The following is a 25,119-nucleotide window of genomic DNA, read 5'->3' on the forward strand; positions in this document are numbered from 1 at the left end:
CTACTGACCAAAAAGAGAAGGCGATTTTTTTTTTCAGACTCAGACTAAGGTTTCTACTCTACTGCAAACGGATAAAAAGAAAACACACTGCAAACTACGCGGGATTTGGGAGGCAGGCTAGAAGACGTGTATTACTTCTTTTTTTTGTGTGTGTTTTTAATAGGATCCTTACCCCGCCTTCTTAGACCGATTTGAGATGGACGCTAGCGATTCCCTCTGCCTGCTTGTCACATACTCGGCCAATCCTAACCTACAAGAAACGAAGAGAAACACATTTAATAAACAACACATCAATACTAACGACAAAATGGTGTCAGCCACGTCCGGATATTATCAAGTCTCGCTGAAGATGGCGTTTCGGTCGATTTGGGGTTTGGGGAGGAGACCAGGTCGATACTGAGATTCCAAACACTTTCTCGGCAAATTTGGATATTTTTTCTATCTTTTACATTCGCCCAATTTGTTTTTCATGACAATGATATTCCATTTTAGTTATTTATTTTCTTGTCATAAAATATTGTCATTCGTGTCTTTATTAGGAAAATGGGAGAAAACAAAAGAAAATTCGATGCATGAAATACTGGCGCTAAGATGCAAATGTAATTCTTTGAAATGCGAATACAATGAGAATAATAAAAATGACGTGTAAAAAAATAAGATGGTATGAATTGAAACGTTATTTCATAAATTTCAGTCTCATAGATAAAAAAAATATATAAAATGTTGATTATTTGGTGTAATAACTCATCACATATATGTTACATTATAATGGGTCTCATCTTGTTGAAAGTCACTCATTAAATGTTGTTTCTATTGTGGTCCAGTCCTTTATTTTTAGAAGAGGACCACAGCAGGCGTAAAAATCTGACGACGAAACCCTGAGCACTGGAGAGGTGTAGAGGGAACGTTACCATAATATATATATATATGTATATATATATATATATATATATATATATATATATATATATATATATATATATATATATATATATATGTATAAGTGATGGGACGATTCCAATATTTTTCCCGATTCTTATACTGTTACCGATTCCGTACAAAATTCCCGATTCCGATTCCGACTCTTTATAAATCTCTAAAGATTTAACGATAATATTATTATTTTCCAGAGTTTCGTAAAAACACATATTAAATATGCAGATATTTTCCTGAGCGTCAAAATACACTGATGGAGGACGATCTATCGATTTTAGTTTTACTAGTAATTCAAAATCAATAAATGTTTTTTATTTTATTTTATCATTATTACCAGCAATGGAAGATTTTACTTTAAACAAAATCAAATTAAAAAAGACAATTAAAAGACTCGTTTCGGCATCGGAATATAGGCATGAATTTTTCCAATTCCGATACGGATACCCCCAAATCTTCCGATTTTCCGATTCCCGATTCCGATTAATCATCCCAACACTAATATATATATATATATATATATATATATATATATATATATATATATATATATATATATATATATATATATAGCTTCGAAATGCCTACTTAGATTCCCCCTTACCTTTTCCTTATTGATCTGGTGTCATAATAAAGTGATATATTACTGTTATTTTTCATTTTTCATTTAATATTATACACACACACAAACACACATATATATATATATATGTATATATATATATATATATATATATATATATATATATATATATATATATATATACATATACATATATGTGCGCGTGTGTGTGTGTACATCAAACAATTATCAGTGATATAAGTCGAGGATCCTCGAAATTTTGAATTTTTCCTTTAAAAATATAATATCTTGATTTCTGTTATTTCAATAAGATGAGCAATATTTAAAAATTTTCAACATTGTTTTCCTATAAACCTTTAAGATAATACGTGGATATTTCATATCAAGATGATATATTTAGCGGTACACCGCCACACACAGAAAGAAGCACAGAATTATATATATATATATATATATATATATATATATATATATATATATATATACAGACATAAACACACGCACACTCATATATATATGCAGGTTTCGTTCAAATTAGAGATGGTTTGATATGATAGTAAAAAATGACCATGGGTGTTATTATTGCAGTTTTTCATTCGGAGCCATATTATATCAGCTTTATATTCGGCATTATCGTCTCCTTCGTCAGGGATCACGGAAGAAGGAGACGCTAATACCGAATATGTAATTATTGTTAAAAGATTGGCACACACACACACACACACACACACACACACACACACATATATATATATATATATATATATATATATATATATATAACTACTTAATTTACTCACATAAAATTAATATACGAAAGTATAGATTTATGCGTAAACTTTAAGTATTTACTTCGAAAGTGCTCAATACGTAGGTAGAGCTAGTTAGTAATTTATAAAATATATATGGCGATTGAGCTACACTGAATATTCCGCGTTTCATCCACTCTATGACTCTTGAAGAGAAAATAATTAGCTCTAATAATAATAAAATTAATAAACTACAAAATACAACTATACAAAATACATCGGACTGTAACTGTAGAAGAAAACATAAATGTCCCCTACAAGGCTCATGTAAAATTAAAAATGCTATCTATAGCTGCACAGTATCAAAAACTCCAAATATACAAGAACCTATCAACAGCCATAACTCAACTACCAGATTAAATAATAACACCAACTTAAATCAATCTACCGATCAATTACTAACCAACCCACCACATTATAATCCAACAATAGACCTAACGGAAAATAATCATAATAATCAAGAGGTAATATATATTGGTTCCACATCTGGCCCAATAAAACATAGAATTTCAACGCACGAACATTCTTTTAAAAATAACTCTCTATCAAACCAAACTACTCTATCCAACTATATTTGGCAACTAAAAAATAGCAATATTTCTTTCAACTTAAAATGGCAAATAATTGAGACTTGCAAATCATATAAACCAGGAGATAAATTTTGTACATTATGTACAAAAGAAACCCTAAAAATTTTTAAATATGAAGATATAAAAAGCACAACCAAACTAGTAAATTCAAGACATGAGCTTCTATCATGTAATCATAAACGTTGGTTTAAATTTAATAAATATAAACCACCTTAAATCATTAAAAATTACTCATTAGTAAAAATAGATTACTTTTTTTAAATTTTTTTTTTTAATAAATTAAGTTAGACCAATTACCGCCCTTAGACTCGTAAATCAAATAATAAATAAAGCCAATAACACATGACAATTATCTCCCCTTAAAAACTCGCAAAATAAATATTCTCTCTCTATAGATATTAACTGTAGCGTCTTTAAATCAAAATACGCTAACGGAAACAATTTACTGCACGAGCGTCGCCCTTTTAAAATTCATCATTCAATAAAATAAAAAGCTATAGCAAACATCTAAATGACTACTTTAGATACAGTTCCTGATTTAAAAAAAAGAAAAACTAAAAGGTAACTATATCTATATATTTTTAAATCAAATTTATTATGTAAATTAAAAAAAAATATATATATATTTTTTCTACTCATTTCTATCTCTAACCTATACTAATTTTCTTATAAATTTTAAATCCAAACCTTTTACTTCAATTTTTCAGATTCATCTGCCTTACTTTTAATGCTAGGTTTATTTTTGGTGTCTTTTCAATTCAATAGAAATCCTCCTAAATTTGCTGATGAGGAGACCGTGCTTACCAAAAAAACTATGTATAATTGTTCTACGTGACTTCATGTATACCACAAATAAAAAGCACGGATTTCCGAAACGATCGTACAGATAATTGACTTTGTTGTTGTTCCTTCTTACGAAACTGATTTTTAATTTAATTAAAATTTGATTTTTAAATTTAAAAAAATTTTTAAAAATTTTTAAATTATAAATCACATTACTTAATATTGAATTAGCTCTAGGACATTTAACTATCGAGCTTATTATATATCTAAATTACAACGAGCATTTCCTGTATTTTAATTAAACTAGTAATTTCACTATTACATTAAAATACACTTAGCTCTTTAGACTATTATTCTAATCTCCTTTAAATTATATATATATATATATATATATATATATATATATATATATATATACATGCATATATATATAATTTGAGGTTGCTATTTTTCAGAGGTAAACTAACCAGTAACATATAACGAGATTAATACAAGAGTGCTCTATACCGAACTAGAGCAAGTTACACTTTCAATTTGTCTTTACATAAGCTGTAATATGTTGCTACACAATCATGAGAATGTTTCGGTTTTCTAGTATTCATATATATATATATATATATATATATATATATTTCGATATATATTTATATATAAACACACACACACATATATATATATATACATATACATATACACACATATATATATATATATATATATATATATATATATATATATATATATATGATTGCTACTTCTAGACAAACGTTTGCTATCTTTTCAGTTAATTATTGTGCGTACGTGACATTTTACTCCAGCTTTAGTCCTACATGAAAATACACATATGAGACATAAAAACATTCCTTCTTGTATAAAGGTGATCGCATGATAATATTGTGAATACTCGTATGTCGTGTCAGGCCACTTTCAGATTTGTAGATTAGACCACAAATATGACAACATATTGTTGCCGGATGTGTTGTAAAAGCCTCGACATAAGACTGCCGTTCCTGTGGTTGATTGTGTGATTTCAGATGATTTACAAAACCAGCTTTTGACAAAACTATCTGACACATGCAGTGCACTTCAGTTCTTGTAATTAATCTAAGTTCCATATCACTAACGGACTTTATGTACTCCGGACATGCCAGCAACTTCGTTTGCTGATGAGTATATGGCGAGAAGAGGTATGATAAATGAATAAATAATTAGACATTTCTCTACTCCAACGTACCCGTCTATTTGTTTGTTTGTTTGTTTGTCTTTTCTCCGTTTCCTTTTGCTGTTCCGGTCTTTCCATATTGCTCTCGGCTTTTCAAACTTACACACACTCTCTCTCTCTCTCTCTCACACACACACACACACACACACACACACACACACACATATATATGCGTGTGTGTGTGTGTGTGCGTGCGTGTGTGTGTGCCCTTTTATAGTCCGTGTACAGCCATGGTACCTTAAGAATGTTGTTTTCTATGTAGAAAAATAACTTCTGGGACATGCAATCTCTCTTGGACACAAGATTTCTTGAGATTAAGTACCGAAATATATTGTTAAATATATAATATACTTAATATATATAATATATATTTTTTTCTATTAGCCAACTATTGCCGAAATAAAACATTTGTATATATAAAAATATTTAAACCATTTTTTCTGCACGTCACCCAATAGAACGTGAGTAAAGAAAAGATATAAATTTTTATACTTTTCGTTTTTATACATTCACACACACACACACACACACACACACACACACACACACACACACACACACACACACACACACACACACACACATATATATTCAGAATGTGAGAGATTATATAATTATTTCCACAGCCAAACCACGTCGCAGCCGACAAGAGCCATACATGCAACAAACCCGAACATTGGCGGAGGAGTTTGGTAGAGTTATGAAAGGCCCGTTGATCTTTGACCCCTTTGAAAGCCAAATTTCTGGCCAAAACCCGATCTCAATACCTCATATATCAAATCTCGAGTCTCTAGGCAGAAAATTGACAGAGTTATTTAGTAGGGAAATGTACACTGCCACCCCCCCCACACACACACAAAGACAGACAGACATTTTCACTTTTATATATACTAGCAGTTCCAACCGACTTTTCTTATGCCTTATGTATTGTTCATAACTTTATATGCATATATATATATTAAAAAGTGTGAATATGTACGGGAATGCCTTTCTATATAATAGACCCCTTTAACTACCATAGAGAAATATTAGTAGTATTATTAGTAATATTATTACAAACTTTGATCCAAATTATGACCCCTTAACATTTATTGTTTTAGGCTGACATTGAATTATAAAGTTAGATCCACGTCCAAAGAACCTATATCTAAAATTTCAAGTGATTGGACCCAAAATTGGCGGAAGAGTTTAGTAGAGTTCTCTAAAGTCAAATCGTTGATCATTTCCTCCTTAATAGCCAGAGTTATTTATTAGGGAAGTGTACACAGACAGACAGACAGACAGACAGACAGGCATTTTCACTTACATATATATATATATATATTTGTTTATTGTTATATAAACATGGTCACATCCTGCTGCTACAAATAGCCACTTGTTTCAATCAAACAACAGATATCATCAGGCAGCGACTTGACTATTCAAAAGTTCAATGAATAATCTATGTTTATTCATTGAACTTTTGAATAGTCAAGTCGCTGCCTGATGATATCTGTTGTTTGATTGAAACAAGTGGCTATTTGTAGCAGCAGGATGTGACCATGTTTATATAACAATAAACAAATATTATCAGCTCTTTTTATTGAGCACTATCTAACAACCTCGTTGAATTCATTAGTCCATTACTTTTGAATAAAAAACCCGAGTATATATATATATACATATATATATATATATATATATATATATATATGTCTGTGTGCGTGTGTGTGTGCGTGTGCGTGTGTGTGTGTGTGTGTTAAATCTAAAAGATGGCATTTTGAAGTTAATAAGGAATTTTGTTTTTTTTTTTAATTTCTCTCTGGTGAATCTAATATTTTCAGCTTTTCCATTGTGTATATTTCATTAAAAATATACTGCATCTTTTATATTTTATCGGATATGCCTGCATATACGACAACTTCGGATTTATTGACAACATATGAAATTCTCTTGAAGATTTTTACCCCGGAACACTGCATTTGATTTTACTTTCGGTGCACTTTATTTCGGACAATTTTAGGTTTCTCTGGAATGCCACTTCAACAATAGAAATCAGACAATCTTTGCAGTTTAGGCTTTCTTCTTCTTGTTGTCTCCTAAAATTTCGTTTTTATTTCATTTATTTATTTTTTTTATTCAATTTTCACCACAAACAAGTCACAGTGCCACTTTAACGTAGGGGGCTATTATCGTGGACATAAGTTGCAAGGATATTATGGAGGGAGACGAATAGCAAGATGTCTGTTCACATTACATTTGAACTTCTGCATGTCAGTAGAGTTGAGAAAGCAGAATTCCGCAAGGGATTTCCAAAGTCTAACAGTTCTGGGGGGAAAAAAACTATTGGAGTAGAAGGCTTTCTTATACCAAGAGCTCTCTACTGTGTAGGGGTGGGATTTAGCTTCTTGTCAGGTTTGTCGAGGGTATTTATGTCGAGGTGGTACAAGTGCTTTCAGTTCGTCAGAGAAATCACCATTAAAGTACTTGTAGAACAGGCAGAGGGATGCAACTTTTCGTCGACAGGACAGAACCTGAAGCCTAGATGACAGTTCAGAACCTATCAGGTTGGCGACTCTCTTTTGAACTCTGTCCAGGAGTCAGAGACAAGCAGCAGATGCACCAGCCCAAATGTGACAACAGTATTCCATAGATGGGCGAATGGTGGCCTTATAGAGGTACAGGATACTTTCAAGAGGAAGTAACTTTCTAGCTCGGTAGAGAGAGTTCATCTCCTCTATAGCAGCTTTGGCAATGCTCTCCCTGTGAATGTTAGGCCGAGGACATTTAAAGGAAGTATTTTCAGGTAATTTGTTTTTGCCTATTGCTATTGGCGGTAGAGAAAGTTTCTTGTAATTATTAAAGGAAATAAGTCTTGGCAGCATCGAATGTGACCATCCATTTTTGTCCCCATTCCACTACAGATCGGAGGTCTTCCTCTAGTCTTTATGCCATTGCCTTAGATATGTGTTTATTTGTTTTCCCCTCGTACCTGTTATAGTTCTCCTCATTATTATGTACATTTTTATTTTAATTTCTTATATATTTATCCTCTACTCCTTATATATATATATATATATATATATATATATATATATATATATATATATATCTTCCTTTAGAGCTATTTCTCGATGTTTTTTTTCTTTTAATTTAGCAGTCCCATTCACTTTTTCATTACTAATTAACATTTTTATTTGTATATCTTTATATCCGTATAATGCCGGCTTTTCTCTTCTTCTGATGAGAAGAATTTAGCTTCAAAATGTCATGGCGTAAAGGAGTTCTCTCCTCTCTTCTCATATTCATTTTTATTGATGTGATGATGCAATAAAGTTCTATGTAGCATTTATGATTCATCTTTTTGATTTAATATATGAATTGCTTCATTTAACCGTGTAGATTTTCTATCTTAATAAGTTTGCTTTAGTAGATATACTTTACTTTTCAAGTTCATTTATAATATGTATAAAACAGAAGACAGACACATAGACACACAGAAACAGACAGACACACACACACACACACACACACACACATACACACACACACACACACACACACATATATATATATATATATATATATATATATAAAATAAAATAAAAATTACAATTAAATTTACCAAAATGATCCAAGATGGCAAAATTAAAGTATATTATAAATATTAAAGAATTACTATTTATAAAGTCTCGGCAGTAGAGTGAAAAGCATATCTTATTTTTCTTTTATTTATATTATTGGAATTTTTTTCCTTTTTTCCCTTGTACACATTTTTGTGAATTACTCCATGGATTTCTGCCTTTGGATTATTTTGGACCATCTTCTAATTACGGGATTTCCTTGGATTTTACTTGTGCAATTGGAAATTCAATTAACTTTCTTGAAGTTATATTTTTGGATTTTACCGTCACTGGATTATTTATCTTCCACTAGACTATCCATTCACGTGTAATCACCTTTTCCTTCACCATATTCCTTCTGCTTTACTTTTTTTGTTATCAAGTAAGATCTTTGACTTGTTGTTTCATCAAATACTTTTGCATGCAAAATCCGATCCCGCATTTTGCTAATTCCTACCCTCTGATGAGAAGGAAAGTATTTCTTCGAAACTCCGCGGATTAAGGACTATCCACTTATCTAGTGTTTCTTTTTCAGATTAAATATGTTTTTAACTCATTTCAAAGTGTTTTTTAACATGTTTTATTAACTGTTTGCTCGTATATATATATATATATATATATATATATATATATATATATATATATATATATATATATATATATATATATATATAGCGTTTGCTCATGTGGTAGCGTACTCGCCTCGCAAGTAAGAGGCTCGGGTTTCGAATGCCAAGTTCAGATATGTCTAACTGATGAGCCCAAATGAGGGCTGAACTTGAGCCTTGGACTTCCGTGCTATTGGCTGTTATGGCTCTGTCAGGCTGCGACGTGTTTAGATCCAAAATTAGCGGAGAAGTTGAGTAGAGTCTGCAAAGGTCAACACTTTCAACTTTGACCTCTTGGCAGCAAATTATCACCCAAAAACTGATTAAAAAGCTTGCTGCATGTCTGAATAGCCTTTATGCGAAATTTCAAATGTTTAGACCAAAGATTGGCTGAATAGTTTGCTAGAGGCCGCAAAGGTCAAATCTTTTGAACTTTGACCCCTTGGCAGCCAAATTCTCGGCCAAAAACAGATTTAAAACCTTGCCCTATGTTTGAATACACTTTATTTAAAATCTTAAATGTTTAGACGTAAAATTTGCTGAGTAATTTTGTAGAGACCGCAGAGGTAAATTTTTTAAAAAAATATTCGACCCTTTTGTGTTGCGCTCAAATCGAAGTAAAAGTTTGTATCAATGTCCAAGTAATCTACACCTAAAATTTCAAGTGTTTAGACCCAAAATTTGCGGAGGAGTTTGGTAGACTTTTCCAAGGCCAAATCGGTGAACTTTGTCCCCTTGACAGCCAAATTTCTGGCCGCGAACCGACTAAAGAAGATTTTCCTTAATCTCAATACACCTTATGTCAAATCTCGAGTCTGTGGACTGAAAATTGACAGCGAAGTTTGGTAGGGAAATGTACACACGGACACACACATACATTTTCACTACTGGTGTTTCATAGTCATCCAACCAATCACGTTGCTTTAAATGTGAACTATTAAAATAATGTTTTTTTTATTAAAAACACTATTACAAAATATACTCATTTCTTATGAAATTGATAGCCATTAAACTTTAATGAGTATAGTGTAATTATTTAGTTAGGTATATCGTGAGTTTACACTTAAAAGCAAAACGCTATGAATCCAAATTCCTGAAACTGAAAAAATAAATTTCAAAATAACGAATAATTTAAGTCTAAAATTCCACACAAAAAAGTTTATTTTAATAAAAAGCCACAATCTTAGACAAATTACTTCATTTAAACGGATTGACTTTGAGACAACGCGAGGAGCTACAAAACTATTTTTAAATTAGTAATGCAATAATTTTGAACACCGCGTTGATCGCGTTTTAAATTTGATCCTCATTTATTATTCGGTTAATAAATTGATATGATCCGTTCCGATAGTGCTCGATGCGTACCTCAGTTTTTATGAAGACATTTGATGCATATATTTGTTTTAGATTTCTGGCTGATATTGACATTCCAAGCTTGGACAGATAAATAAATTTGTGTTTGTGTTTGCCTACACATATATTTGTGTGCTTTTATATATATATATACATATATATATATATATATATATATATATATATATATATATATATTTGTGATGGGACGATTCCAATATTTTACCGATTCTGATACAAGTACCGATTCTGATTCTTATAGATTTTGCCATAAAGGTTTTGCTTTTTTTCATGGTTACTGTAAAAACACATGGTAAATGAGAAGGTATTTTCTTAAATGTGAAAACACATTTTCATTTGTAGATTCATTTTTACTGATAGTTCAACAAATCAACAAATATTTATTTCCTCATTATCAGCAGCAGTGGAAGATTCTTGTTTAAACTAAATGAAATAAAAATATAAATATAGAAAGAATCGTTTTTGGCATTGGAAATTAGACATAAAAATTTTCCCGATTCAGATACCGATTCCGATATACACCAAAAATTTTGATTTCTCAGGTTCCCGATTCCGAATAATCGTCCCAAATTAATATATATATATATATATATATATATATATATATATATATATATATATATATATATAAAATCTCGCGATTCACCCCTCTGATGAAACGTAGATGATGAAACACGTGTCAGTGAATAATTATATTTCAAAAACAATATATATATATATATATGTATGTATGTATGTATGTATGTATATTTATATATATATACATATATATATGTATATATATATATATATATATGTATGTATGTATATATATATATATATATATATATATTTGAAAAGAGAGAGGGAGTAAGAGGGGTATGTGGAGAAATACAGAACGAGGCGAAATCGACACTTTGGATGAATTAATTTTGTAGTATTTAAGGTTTACACCGTCAACATTTTGTTTCTGTTGTTGTAACTGTAGAAGCTGAATGAAAGAAAAACAATAAATAATCACGATTCCTACATCTAATTTATTTGAGACGAATTACGACAACTAAATCTACGAACACAACAACAATATCTACTTCTAAAGATTAACACCAATAAGCAAAGGAATGACACAATAATAGTCCAAATTAGCAATTCACCAAGTTGACGTTTTTTTCTGGTTGCGCAGCGAATATATAAGTCGTACTAAGTATTATATTTAAGGACATTTACGACATTTATATATATATATATATATATATATATATATATATATATATATATTCAAGTACGTCTGATTGAACACGCACAGAGTTATTTATTTTTCGATCATTTCTGGATATCTTTTCCATTTGCCGAGCGGTCTTTTTCATTTCAGCAGGCATTTCGTATAAAATAGCGCCCAAAAGTTTTTGTTCGGCCATATTCCTTTCTAGCGCTTTCTATCGGTGCATCCAATTATCATCGGGAGCGATTGTTGTTGTTTTCTTTTTCTTTTCTTTTGAGGCTGGTTGTATTTATACTTTTTTTTTATATAACATGCCTGCAAAAATTAAAAGGGCCATTCGGCAAATAGAAAAGATAACAAGAGAGATCGGGAAAAAGAATAACTCCGTCGTGTTCAATCAGACGTGCTTGAATAATGACTTGCTGCCAAAATACACAAACAAACACACACACACACACACACACACACACATATATATATATAGGTTTGATTAAATTCAAAATGGCGTAATGGAAACATTAATTGTATATGCACCTATTTGCAGATTTTAATCATGTCAAATCACACTTCATTTCCTTTGGAAGGATTGATTGTTGATATTTCTTCTGATGAGTTTAGGGCACAATAGATTCACTGATTGATATAATAATTAAGTGATTGGTTTTGTGCTACGAACAAATACTGTCAAGACTTGTGAAAGTCAACTGTCATTTATTCACTATATTACTCACATTGAGCTCCTTAAACAAGGATTGCTATATATTATAAGAAAACATATTTCTACAGAAATTTTTATATATATATATATATATATATATATATATATATATATATATATATATATATATATATATATATGATTAGTTTTCTTTTTGGGAAAAGAATTCCAGCAGAGTGCTCAATTAAAAGGAAAATCCAAATTATAAGAGCGTATTTATATTTTGTATATATATATATATATATATATATATATATATATATATATATATATATATATATACGAATATTGGCTGAAGAGAGCTTGATAAGGATACCTTAAACGGGCCTTATTATTGGGCTTGAAACCGACGGTACCAATGATCTGTCTCAACTAACAACTTTCTGTACACAAAATAAATAAATATTATATATATATATATATATATATATATATATATATATATATATATATATATATATAATCCGAGGTTATTTTTTTTAGAGGTTAAGTAACTAATTAAGTGTAACAAGGGTAATATAAGAGTGCTCAATACCGAAGTAGAGCAGGGTATACTCTTTATTTATTTTTGCATAGGCAGTAATATGTTGCTGCACAGACATGAGCATGTTTCGGTCAGATAGCTACTAGTAACTTCACGTTCACCTTCTACTTACTATGACGCGTAATGACGCCCAAAACATGACATGGCTCGAGCCAGTTAATAGCCAGTTAATAGGAAAGTTCGTAATAAAACGATATTAAATTGAAAAAAAAAAAAAAAAAAGTAATTATGCAATCACAATGAAGTGACGTTAATTAAGTGAGAAATTCCACGCACTGACGACGACCTTAGGCCCCTGTTTTGTTCTACAAAGATCACTTTTACTACGGGACGTTAGTCACCTTCACAAAGTCCCTGTCGTATTGTATCCGATGTGTTTCTAAAAAAAATTCTGACTAGAATAATATCAGAGAAACCAATGGCAATAATAGAATGTTCGGATTCATACGATAATGGTAGTGATATAGTAGCAAAATAAACAGCCTCGAGTTTTTAACGTTTTTTGGCAGATTTGTTCTGAAAAGGACGGTTCTTTTCTGTATAACTTTACACTATTATATTCGTATATTATTTTTACACAAGCAGCGAGGGCCCAGTGATAAAATTCTCTTTAATATATGTTAATTAATTCAGATTTCGTATTTATTATTGCAGAGCCAGTTCTATATTAAGTATTATATTGTACCTAATATATAATACTGCTATCAAAAGTTGGAAAACATGACTTGGGTGCCGGCAGCTAGAATCGAAACCAAAACATTTAGCAATCCAGTTGCGATCTCTACTGTTTGAGCTATCATTTTAATTTGCTGATGTATGTCTGTACGCGTTATTCATCTCTGCAAACAAAGATTTTACTCGTTATAAACCATCCTTTTGCGTATGATAACTATGTCTTCTTAATTTCATTGTTATTTGACCAGAAGTTTAAGGGTTCATGTACTGTTTTATTGACATAGAAAAAATGGCGGATTCCTCATGTGTGGATTGAATTTAATGGTCTTTCTTTAGGTTGGGTGATTATAAGCACTGCAATAATTGTTTTTAATTCTTTCCATTTCTGTGAACTTTAAATATCCCCATCTCGTTTTATCAACCACTATTTTCTTACTAAATCCTTTTAAGGAAAAACGTTAAGATCTAAATGGCACTAATTCTTACGCTTGGAATTCTTATTCTAAGCGTTGTTATACACTATCAAAGAGCGCCCGGCCTTGCTTGACTGAAAAGTACGCTTAAATATATCTTTATTCAAGTAGATTTCACATTTATTATTACAGAGCCAATTCTATATTTATTTAGTAGCCGATGTCTTTCTAGAAAGAAATCTGACTAGAAGAATATCAGGGAAACTAATGGCAATAACAGAATGTTCGTATTTTTTTTTTTTTACAAGGAAGTCATCACTTATCAAGGCTCGGAGGCCACTCGAGGATAAGGGTTATTGCGTGTACAGTAATCAATAGGATAATATGGTAGTAATCGCTAGTAATGGAGATTTGATAAAGTGTCTTACTTAAGGGGGCGGTTTATTAGGAATTTGTTTATGTTGGACTTGAAGACATCCAAGTTTTAGTCAGGTGGGAAACAGGCAAACGGAAGAATGTACATAAGAAAATGGTGACGATACAATAGTGAAAGAAACAGCATTGATTTTTTTTGACATTTTCTTTGCATATTTGTTCTGAAAAGGACAGTTTTTTTTCTGTTTAGCTTCACACTATTATATTCATATCTTTTTTTTTTACAAGCGGTGAAATACGCTTAAATATATTTTAATTCATGTAGATTTTGTATTTAGTATTATAGAACCAATTCCCCATTGAATATTATATTGTACCCTATATACAGTAGTGATTTCAAAGGTCAATGATAAATAACTTGAGTGTCATCAGCTAAAATCGAAACAAAAAAAATTAGCGCTCCAGCTGCTTACCCTACCGTTTGAGCTATCGACTGATAGAGAAGAAAGATTTATCATTAACTTACTTCAAGCTATGAATGAATTTGTGCATGTGCAAAAGTAATAGAAATATGTCGGCAAGTTGAAATTAAATTTTGCATTTCAACTTGCCGACTTCCGTACCCCTTATTCATCCATCCAAACAAAGATTTTACTCGTTAGAAACCATTTCTTGTAGATGATTACTATTTCCTGATAATTTCAGTGTTATGTGATCATTAGTTTAAGAGTTTATCGGTTAAATATTTACACACAGACACACACATTCATATTCTTTTTATGAATATAGATTTTGATGTCGTCTCCATAAATTTCGACGAATGATATAAGAATCTGATTTGGGAGATAATTAATGAAGATCAAAAAATGGGCCCAGGATGTGCTTCTGATTTCGGCCCTATCGACGATTACTCTTATAAGCCTACCATACATCCGTATGCGACTGGAGAGTCCATTTATTATATATATATTACTAAAAGTTGCAATCTTGTTTCAAAATGGAGTGTAATCAGGATGAGAAGAAGAGCGAATGGTATGTGAAAGAGGTCGGGATTGAAACCGAACAGCTCGGCAAGGAAAGGAAGAGTATGATAATTATGTAAATGGAAATAAAAATTAATTTTAAGTGTTGACAAATTGAGGTAGCTTCAGAGAAATACATTGTTAGCCTACAGGAGCGTGTTGTACTAGTTAAACCGATGTGACGAATATTTTTTTCCTAGAGATATATTTTACGAAAGGTTATTGAGGCTGATCTACAACACAATTTTTCCGACCCTATTTAGAAACTGAAAAACCTTTGTTATGGTTAACTATGATTAATTTGGCCTTAAATTTATACCTCCTACTTTCATCCTGGAATGGATACGAGGCGATTACAAATTGTATTGTTATGATGATTCAGCTCATGCATTCATGACCTTAAAGTTTCATTGCTCATTTTCAGATATTAACAGACGTAAGTGAATGCTGATCTGTTTAAGTTTTTTTTTCTGCATGGAGAAATTCAATACCGCATCTCTGCTTCTTACACACGTCCACAACAGCATTTTTTTTCTTAGAGTCTCACACCGTCAATATCTGCGAGATAGAGATGAAATTTTCAGATGATGACTGGATAATTTCAGTAATCATGACACTGCAGTTTGCACTTCTCTCTAATCCATCTGAGTAGAATAAAAATGGCAGGCATTACTTTTGGAACGCATCTCGGATCTGCTTCGTAAACTTTTGATCTGGGTCTCAAATGACATAGCGTGAATTTAGACGGTTTTGTATGTAGTCAGCTAATGCTAAGTTTATTTCCTTTTCTTTCTGCCCACGTCTTAGCGCCGACTTTGATCACTTGACCTTTAAATCCGTTCATTATTTCATTCCGTGCACAGCGACTTATGAGTTCTTATTCCGTTTCAAAGGTCAGTATCCTATTTTATAGAGTTTTGCTTGAAACTCTGAATGTTTGGCACAGGGCGCGGTCCACGAAGCCTTCGATAGTGCGTGTGTTGTATAACACGGTTATTCAAAATTTGGTACAATCCTTACTTACAAACTGTTCGAAAGAAATGGAGTTATTTTTTTTTATTTAAAACAAAACTCTATTCATATTATTTGCATTCTTCGGACTACTGTTTTCATCTTGAGTGTTATTTGCACAACGTTTCGGTCGATGTATCATTCGACCTTCTTCAGGTTTATCTTATCAAGCTCGAGAATCTTTCTGTCGAATTCGGGAATCGTTATGTCGAACTCGGGAATCTGCATGGAATTTCGAACGCAACATTTTATTTACCCCAAAGGGGTAGCATGCCCTCGTTCCATCATCTATGACCGAGTAGAAAGTCTTAAGTAATTTGCAATCGTATTTCCTTGGTCGACCTCTCCGAGGATTGATCCTTCAACCACCAGGAATGTAACTTTTAAAACTGCTTTTTACCGAGTACTCTATCCACTACACCACGGGCCCTTGCACGAAAAAAAAATGAGAGAATGCTACTCTCCTGGATTAAATAAAAAGGTTCCGTTCGCAATACTGAACGTATTGCCAAGTTTGATAGAAAGATTACCAAACTCAGCAGAAAGATTCTCGAGTTCGACAAAATATACGTGAAGATCGGAGGTTACATCGACCGAAACGTTGTGCCAATAACAGTCAAGATAAGAACAATAGTTCAGAGAATCTAAACAATGCGAATAATCATTTCTCACCTACAAAATTCAGAACCCTAACACAATTCTAATACTATCTTGTTAAGACTTTAAATTTATTTCACGTTATATTTCCGAAATGAAAAAAATATGAGTAAAAAAATAATTAAATTTTGGTAAGTACAATTTAATATTATTTAAAAGTAAATTTTACTATTGCCCACTAAAAAGTTTTAATTGATTTTACTACAATTTTAACTTATTTTACGTATATTTTTAAGTTGGTTTACCCAAATTTTTAAATTGATTTAGCTGCATTTTTTTTTTTATTATTTTACGTAAATTTCAAATATCTTAACGTAAACTTTAATTTTCTTATCAAAAGTTTTTAATTGATTTTACTACAATTTTAAATTATTTTACGTAAATTTAAAAATTGTTTTACGCGAATTTTTCATTGATTAAGCTACAATTTTTGCTTACAACTTCAAATTATTTTACGTAAACTTTAATTGTCTAACAAAATAATTAAAATTGATTTTAATAAAATTTAAAATTATTTTACATACATGTTTAAAATGTTTAACTAAAGATTTTTAATTGATTTAGATACAATTTTTTTAAATTATTTTACGTACAATTGCAAATTATTTTGCGTTACCTTTAATTGTCTTACATATATTCTTAATACGTATCATTTAAAATGATATTACGTAAACTTAAATTGTCTCCTCCAAATTTTAAAATTCATTTTCTTATTAATTAAGTTAAAAAACTTAAAGTATTTAACGTACAAATAATAAAATTTATAAACGGTTTTACAGAAAATGTTTAATTTATTTAACGCATCATTTTAAATTGTTTTACGTTACAATATAATTTTTTAACGTACAATTTTTATTTTACGTTAATTTTTAAATTAGCTTACCAAATGTTTTTAATTGTTAACCAAAATGTTTAGTTATCTTACGTACAATTTTCAATTATTTTACATAAACAAATATTTTAATTGATATTGTTAATTATTTTACGTCAACTTTGAAACTATCTTATCAAACTTTTTTTAATGATATAAATAAAATTTTTCAATATTAACATGCAATATTTTGTGTGACCACCATCATTATTCAAAACTGTCTTTAGTCTTCTGGGCATGGAGTTTATCAGAGTTTCACATGTAGTAACTGGCATGCTTCTCCACTCTTCAATTACGACGTCGCAGAGCTGGCGGATATTTGAGGCTTTGCGCATCTTCATCATCTGCTTGAGGATGGCCAAAAGCTGTTCCCTTGGGTTCAAGTTTGGAGACGTGCTTGGTCAGTCACTCACCCTCAGCCTCACCCGCACCCTCACCCTCAGCCTCTTCAATAAAGCAGTGGTTGTCTTGGATGTGTATTTTGGGTCATTGTCATGCTGAAACACTGCTCTGCAACTCAGTTTCTAGAGGGAGGGGGACCATGCTCTGCTGCAGTATTTGTACATGTTAGAGTTAATGTTTCCCTCGATGAAATGTAACTCTCCAATACCTGCAGCACTCATGCAGCCGCAGATATTAAAAAAAACTTGTTAAACTTTGTGACATATTTTCATTCTATGGAGGTCAGGTGCGAAGGAACACCCCATAATTTTACTATACCATATTTCTTCAAACTCAAACATAATTATCAAAGTATACTTACGCAGATAGATATGAAAAGTCTTTACTAAAGTTTGTGCCTATTTCCATTCTATGGAGACCAGGCGCGACTGCAGACCCCACAATTTTGTTATACCATCCCTATTTAAGTTAAAACATACTTATCAAATTATTCTTATGTACATCTGTATCAAAAACACTTGTAAACGTTTTTTCTTAATTTTAATTTTTTTTATTTCCATACTTTTTAGACACAATTTTAGTGAACCACCGTTCTGCCAGATCAAACCAACCCATTCCCGTGTCTCGATACATCTTCTATCATTATATGTAATCAGTTTTTTTAAATAGTTAACCATATAGGAGCCTATTCGTCACCAGACACACACACACACACATTCAGCTTTATATATATTATATATATATATATATATATATATATATATATATATATATATATAATAGAGAATTGGCTTTGTGATAATAAATACGAAATCTGCATAAATAAAAATATATGAAGTGTATTTCAAGACCGAAAAGCTTACCCCCCTGCTAGTATAGATCAAAGCAACACGTGTCACTGTCTTCTTAAATCTAATTTGAAGTTGAAAATTTCGTCTTAGCACTTTAAAGCCTCCATCTTTAGAAAGTAAACTTAAAGCGCTTTAATTAACGTGATAGGAGAACACCTACACCAGAATGAAATGTTAGGATTTGTACTGATCAGCATAGAAAGTGCGTTATTATATCTGAGCGCGATTGTCTTTTTTTTTTTGCCGTTAACTTCCCACTCCCGGCGTATTGTCAGTTGCAAGTGAATTGTCACTTTCCATACGAAATCGAATTATTCAACCTAGAAGTGCACGGAAATTAAACTCATGCTTTGGCAATGTTATCACGAACATGCATGTTCCGTCATTATTTATCATTTCTGACGCAACTGATGTCACCACAGTTAAGAGATGAGTTTGTCGATTTCAGAGTGGTGACAGAGATATGTATGACAAAGTGAGGTCCGAACGTTTACGAAAGACGCATGCACGTTTGCATTGAGAATAGCCATAACTCTGTAGAATATAAAATTTTGGAGCACAAAAATCCGTTCGCTTGTTGGTACCATTCCTGTCTTAGTAGCTCAATTTTTGTACACAGGAATCACCACATATCAAGCTTCGGAGGCCACTCGAGGATAAGGGTTAATTGGTATACATTAGTCAATCTGATTTGTAGCGTAGAAAGCATACGTAGTGGGAATTTTGTAAATTGGATTACTTAGAAGGGCGGTTCATCATGAACTTGTTTACGTTGGACTTGAAGACAATCAGATTGTAGTCAGCTGGAAAGCAGGCAATCGAAGGAAGTTCCACAGGCGTGCAGTTCTAAGAAAGAAGCTTTGTTCCTGGAATCTATATTTAGGTTTAGGCACAGATAAAGAGTGGGGGGAATTATTGATAGTGGTTTTGGCTAGACGATTGTTTTTTGTGAAAGTTTGGTAAGGGGGACATAGATTGAAGCTCAGACGAGCACTTGCCATGAAAATAACGATAAAGCAGAGACAGGTTCGCAACGTCTCTTGTGTGGGAAAGAGATTGCGGGAAAAAGAAAAGGGCATCCCCACTAAGCTACGAAGTCTATTTTGAACTCTGTCAAGGCAGAATAAGCTGTTTCTAGCAGCTCCTGCCCAGATGTGGAAACAGTACTACATCGTTGGCTGTGCCTGGCTTTTATATAGGTAGAGAATTGCATTAGGAGTGAGATATTTACTGGAGCAGTAGAAGGCTCCCAACATCTTTCCATCGACCTTGGCAATGGATTTGATGTACGTGTTCCATTTCAGGTCAGGAGTAAAAGTAAAGCCCAGAAGCTTGTCAAAACATGAAACATCCTCCAGACGAGAGCCATTCATTTCAACCGATACCAGATTGGCATCAGAGCGTAGATGGTGTAGATATAGAAGCTTGGTTTTAGATGCATTAGAAGTAACCAGCCACCTCTTTCCCTATTGTAACACATGCTCAAGATCAGAGGAAAGAGAATCAGAGAGAACTTGGTCGTTTACGGTCTTTGATGTGTTACCATAGATAGTAGTGTCATCAGAATAAATGTCTACGGAGTATGTAAGGATTTGATTTGGAAGATCATTAATATAGATCAGGAAGAGCGTTTGGCCCAGGATGGACCCCTGAGGGACTCCAGCATTAATACTAAGAGCTCCTGATTTCTGCCCATCAACCACTACGCTTAGGAACCTATCAGAGATAAATGGTTTCTTCAACGTTATAGTTTTTTTAGTTTAAAATATGCAAGGTTTTACATTTGGAGCGATACTCGTATACTCTGGCCCATTTTCGACGCCTAAATATCGTGAGGCTGCTTCCTGGCTGACTATAACATGGTCATTTTCAAATCTAATGAAAATAAGTTCCTCTTTAATAATCCGTTAGTAATTTAATGTTTCGTATATTTAAAAAAAAACATATATATAATTTCCATTTATTTACAAAAATTCATTGAACGTTGAGTTTTTTTTTAGAGTAATAAAAGGGGTAACGTTTCATTCGATTACACTCAAAGGTCAACTCGTTTGTTTTCAATGTTTATCAGCAATTTTGCCAGCTTAACACCAAATCAATAGTTTGCTACATGTCCATGTACCCCATATATAAAATATCAACTCTATAAACAATATATTGAAAGAGGAGTTTAATAGAGATATTTCGCACGCATACTGACAATGTCACTTATATATATTCAAAGACTGAATAAAACATCTTAAAACACTTTAAGAAGAGTAAAAAAATTTAATTTTCAAAAAGGAAACACAAATTAAGTGGATTGTCCTTAATCAGTTTCGAAAGAAATACTTTTCTTCTCATCAGGGGGTAGGAATTAACAAAATGCGGAATTGTTAAGTTTTCTATTTTGAATTATCTTTGTAAACTTATTTTAATTCTTCTTTCATATATATATATATATATATATATATATATATATATATGTGTGTGTGTGTGTGTGTGTGTGTGTGTGTGTGTGTGTGTGTGTGTGTGTGTGTTTATATAAAACTAAATACACATCGGTTTTTATTATAATTTTAATGAAAACTTGAAAAGACAGATTATCCCGTCTCGATATAAAAGGCCATTTCCCCCCCCCACATTTAAAATGACCTTGTGTCACATTTTGCTAGCGTGGGGAAGCAAATAAATACTAATAGAAAAAGTAGACTTGGATTTCCAGCTAAGATCAGAGTGCCCTTTTTCAAGAACTGCCTTCTTCCCACATTAAAAACGACCTTGTGTCACATATTGTTCTCGTGAGGAAGCAATTAAATAGGAATTATTTGGAGTAGAGAGAGAGAGAGAGATAGAGAGAGAGAGAGAGAGGGGGTAGGGAGGGAGGGAGGGAGGGAGAGAGAGAGAGAGAAGCAAAATACAAATGGGGAATGATACAGAGAAATAAAGAGATAGAGAGAGAGTGAAATGGGGATAGTTAGAGTAAAAGAAAGAAAATAGAGAAAGGGCGAAAGTAGAGATAGAGGGAGAGAAAGAAAGAGAAAAAGAGATGGGGTAGTAATAGATAAAATAAAAGAGCGAGCGAAAAGAGAAAAAGGGAAACATAAATAGATAAATAGAGATGAGAAGAAAAGAGAGGGAGAAAGAATAAAGAAGAAAAGAGGGACAAAAACAATGAATAATCCCATTTTAGTGTTATTCACCCCTAAAGACTTGGCTGCAATGAGAATATTTTTTTTACAAATGAGTCCCTAATTATCAAGGCCTCTAAGGCCACTCGAGGATAAAGGTTAATGAGTGTACGGTGATCACCTGAATAAAAGCGTAGAAATCATTAAGGAATACAAATTGGGTATAATTTGATTATTCAAGCGGATATATCAAAAAGGAATTGTTTGCATTGGACTTGAAGACAACCATGATGGAGTCAGCTGGAGAGCAGACAAGCTAACAGAGTTCCACAGGCGGGCAGATTTAGTAAGAGAAAGTTTTCTTCATGGAATTCGCGTTTAGATATAAATACAGATGAAAAGGACGAGGGAGAATTGTTGATAGTAGTTATAGCTAAACGAGTGTTTTTGTAAAAGTTCAGTAAGGAGACCATAAAAGTAACGATAGAGCAGGCACAAACTCGAAATGTCTATTTTGTGAGACAGGGGCTGCATGGAAAAGAAAAGGACATCATCTTAAAGGTTTCAAAGCCGATTTTAGAAATCTGTCAAGGCATGGCAGAGTACTCCATCCTAGGACATATTTGGATCTTATACAGGTAGAGGATTGCATTGGCAGTGAGATATCTACTGGAGCGGTAGAATGATCCAATCATTTTTCCAATGATCTTTTCTAATGATGTTGTAATCGGTCAGGAAGCAGGCCATATGAAAAGTGCTCCACATGCAGGCAGTTCTAGGAAAAAAATCTTTGTTCATCGAAGCTGCGTTTGGATTTAGACACAAATAGAGAGTAGGAGAAATTGTTGACAGTGGTTGTAGATAGTCGAGTGTTATTTTGTGAAAGTTTGACAAGAAGGAAAATAGATTGGAGCTGAGACGAACACGTACCATGAAAATAAGGATTTCGAAGCCAGTCAAGGTAAGAGAGAGCGTGGCGAGCAGCTCCTGCCCATATGTGGCAACAGTCCTTCGTTTTAGGCTCTTATACAGGTAGAGGATTGCATCAGCAATGAGATAACTACTGGAGCAGTAGAGTGATCCAACCATTTTTCCGTCAATTTGTGGCAACGGATTTGACGTAAAGGACCATAAAGAGAGGACAGATATCCGTTTACATTGGATGTGAAGACGACCATGTTTGAGTCGTGTTTAAATTTCTGAACGTTAGTACCATCAGATAAATAGGAAACAGCGAGAGAATTCCGAACTCTAACAGTCCTAGGAACGAAATGATATCTTTCTGACATCTGGATACCGCTACAGTGAAGGGGTAATGTTTTGTTGCGTGTCTGATTGTCCGGGGGCAATTTACGTCGAGAGGACACAGGTACTATAATTTCGCCAAAGAACATCCCATTAGAATACAACACAGGGATGCAACATTGCGATGATGGGACAGGAGTTGGAGCTTGGTTGACTGCGTGGGACCTGTTCTGTTGGAGACTCTTTTAAGAGGAAGAGACTAGTGGGAGATGCTCCAGACCAGATATAACAACAATACTCATCCAAGGGGGAATGATGGCTTTGTTGAGATATAGGATACTTTCAGGATACACGCGTATTTATTGAATGTTTATATTTTCTTACTTGTCATGTTCCTGTAAATGGATACTTGTTTCTGTCAGGGTCCTATTTTACCGTTTTTCATCTACTACTTAACTATTCTGTCATGTTTTCCATTCATTTCAAAGTGAATCAATCAAGCCCATTCATGCCAGCGTCGCTTGTCGCTTCTCAAATGACTTCTTTTGCGGCACGCACCTGTTTGCCTTCCACCGATACGGAGAGAGAGCCTAGACGCCGTCTCAGAACATCCTGAAATTGACGTTTCAAAACCCGACTAGCTTCGAGTCAGATAAAACAATCGTTTCCTTTCTAAAGATAGCTATTGTAATATCGAACGAGCGATGGGAGTAAACCATATCAATCACATTATGATATCGACATCCTTTTTGCCGCATTAGAGTCGACGAAAGAAAAACAAACAAACAAACAAACAATTTGCATTGAAAATGAAAACATGACATATGCCTAGCCCTAGGGGGGGGTAAATTCACACAAAAAACTCTTTTTCCTTGGAATTGCGCCCCCCCTTGCGTTGTGTGTTTCAAAAAAATATATACGCATGGGTAACGATTATCTGTTTCGTAAAACATTTTTTCACAAATATTACCAATTAGTATAGATATCCCGAAAAATTGAGTCATAAGAAAGCCTTTAAAAATATGTTAGTGACCCCTGAAGACTGAACCACCTTTATGATGTACGGACCCACCCTCAAGCTCACGGTTCGAATTTTTGTAATCCAGAGCCAACCCTCTTTTCCTTAGTAAAGAAAAAAAAGACGCATGTTTTCAACACCCAAAGAAGGTCGCAGGTTGCAGCTACCGAAACGTTATGCTAATAACACCCAAGATGAGAACAGTAGTACAATCAATCAAAATATACTAAAATACATTGTTTTCCTTTAAACGTTCGATGCTGTTTCTATTTGGGTTAATTTTCAAGACGTTTTGGCTGACGAACATCCGATTTTTTTCATGAATATTATTCAGCTTTTTCTTTTCTATTTTTTTTACTCATGTCCCCCACTCCTACAAAGCATATCGCCACTTATATGTAAGGGGCTACTATTTGGGGCTATGTCTAGAAAAGATTAACACGATGTTTTTTTATGTTACATTTAAACTTCTGCATATCAGTACAGCCAGGAAAGCAGGCAT

The 25,119-nt window shown here is 32.8% G+C and overlaps 1 protein-coding gene across 8 annotated transcripts in view; it reads right to left on the reverse strand.

Annotated features, from left to right (window-relative positions):
• LOC145293082 (uncharacterized) overlaps positions 1–25,119 on the reverse strand; it is a 721,286-nt gene that overhangs the window by 503,048 nt on the left and 193,119 nt on the right. For 4 of the 8 annotated variants that reach the window (XM_080139435.1, XM_080139436.1, XM_080139434.1 and 1 more), the window contains one exon: positions 173–250. The exons of the other annotated variants lie outside the window; for them this stretch is intronic. In XM_080139435.1, coding sequence (XP_079995561.1) covers positions 173–250 — 78 coding nt within the window. The remainder of the gene's footprint in view (positions 1–172; positions 251–25,119) is intronic. 8 annotated transcript variants of the gene reach the window in all.

Source organism: Euprymna scolopes, chromosome 14 (genome assembly GCF_053919585.1).
Source record: "Euprymna scolopes isolate OS-2025 chromosome 14, ASM5391958v1, whole genome shotgun sequence".
NCBI classification, from domain to species: domain Eukaryota; kingdom Metazoa; phylum Mollusca; class Cephalopoda; order Sepiida; family Sepiolidae; genus Euprymna; species Euprymna scolopes.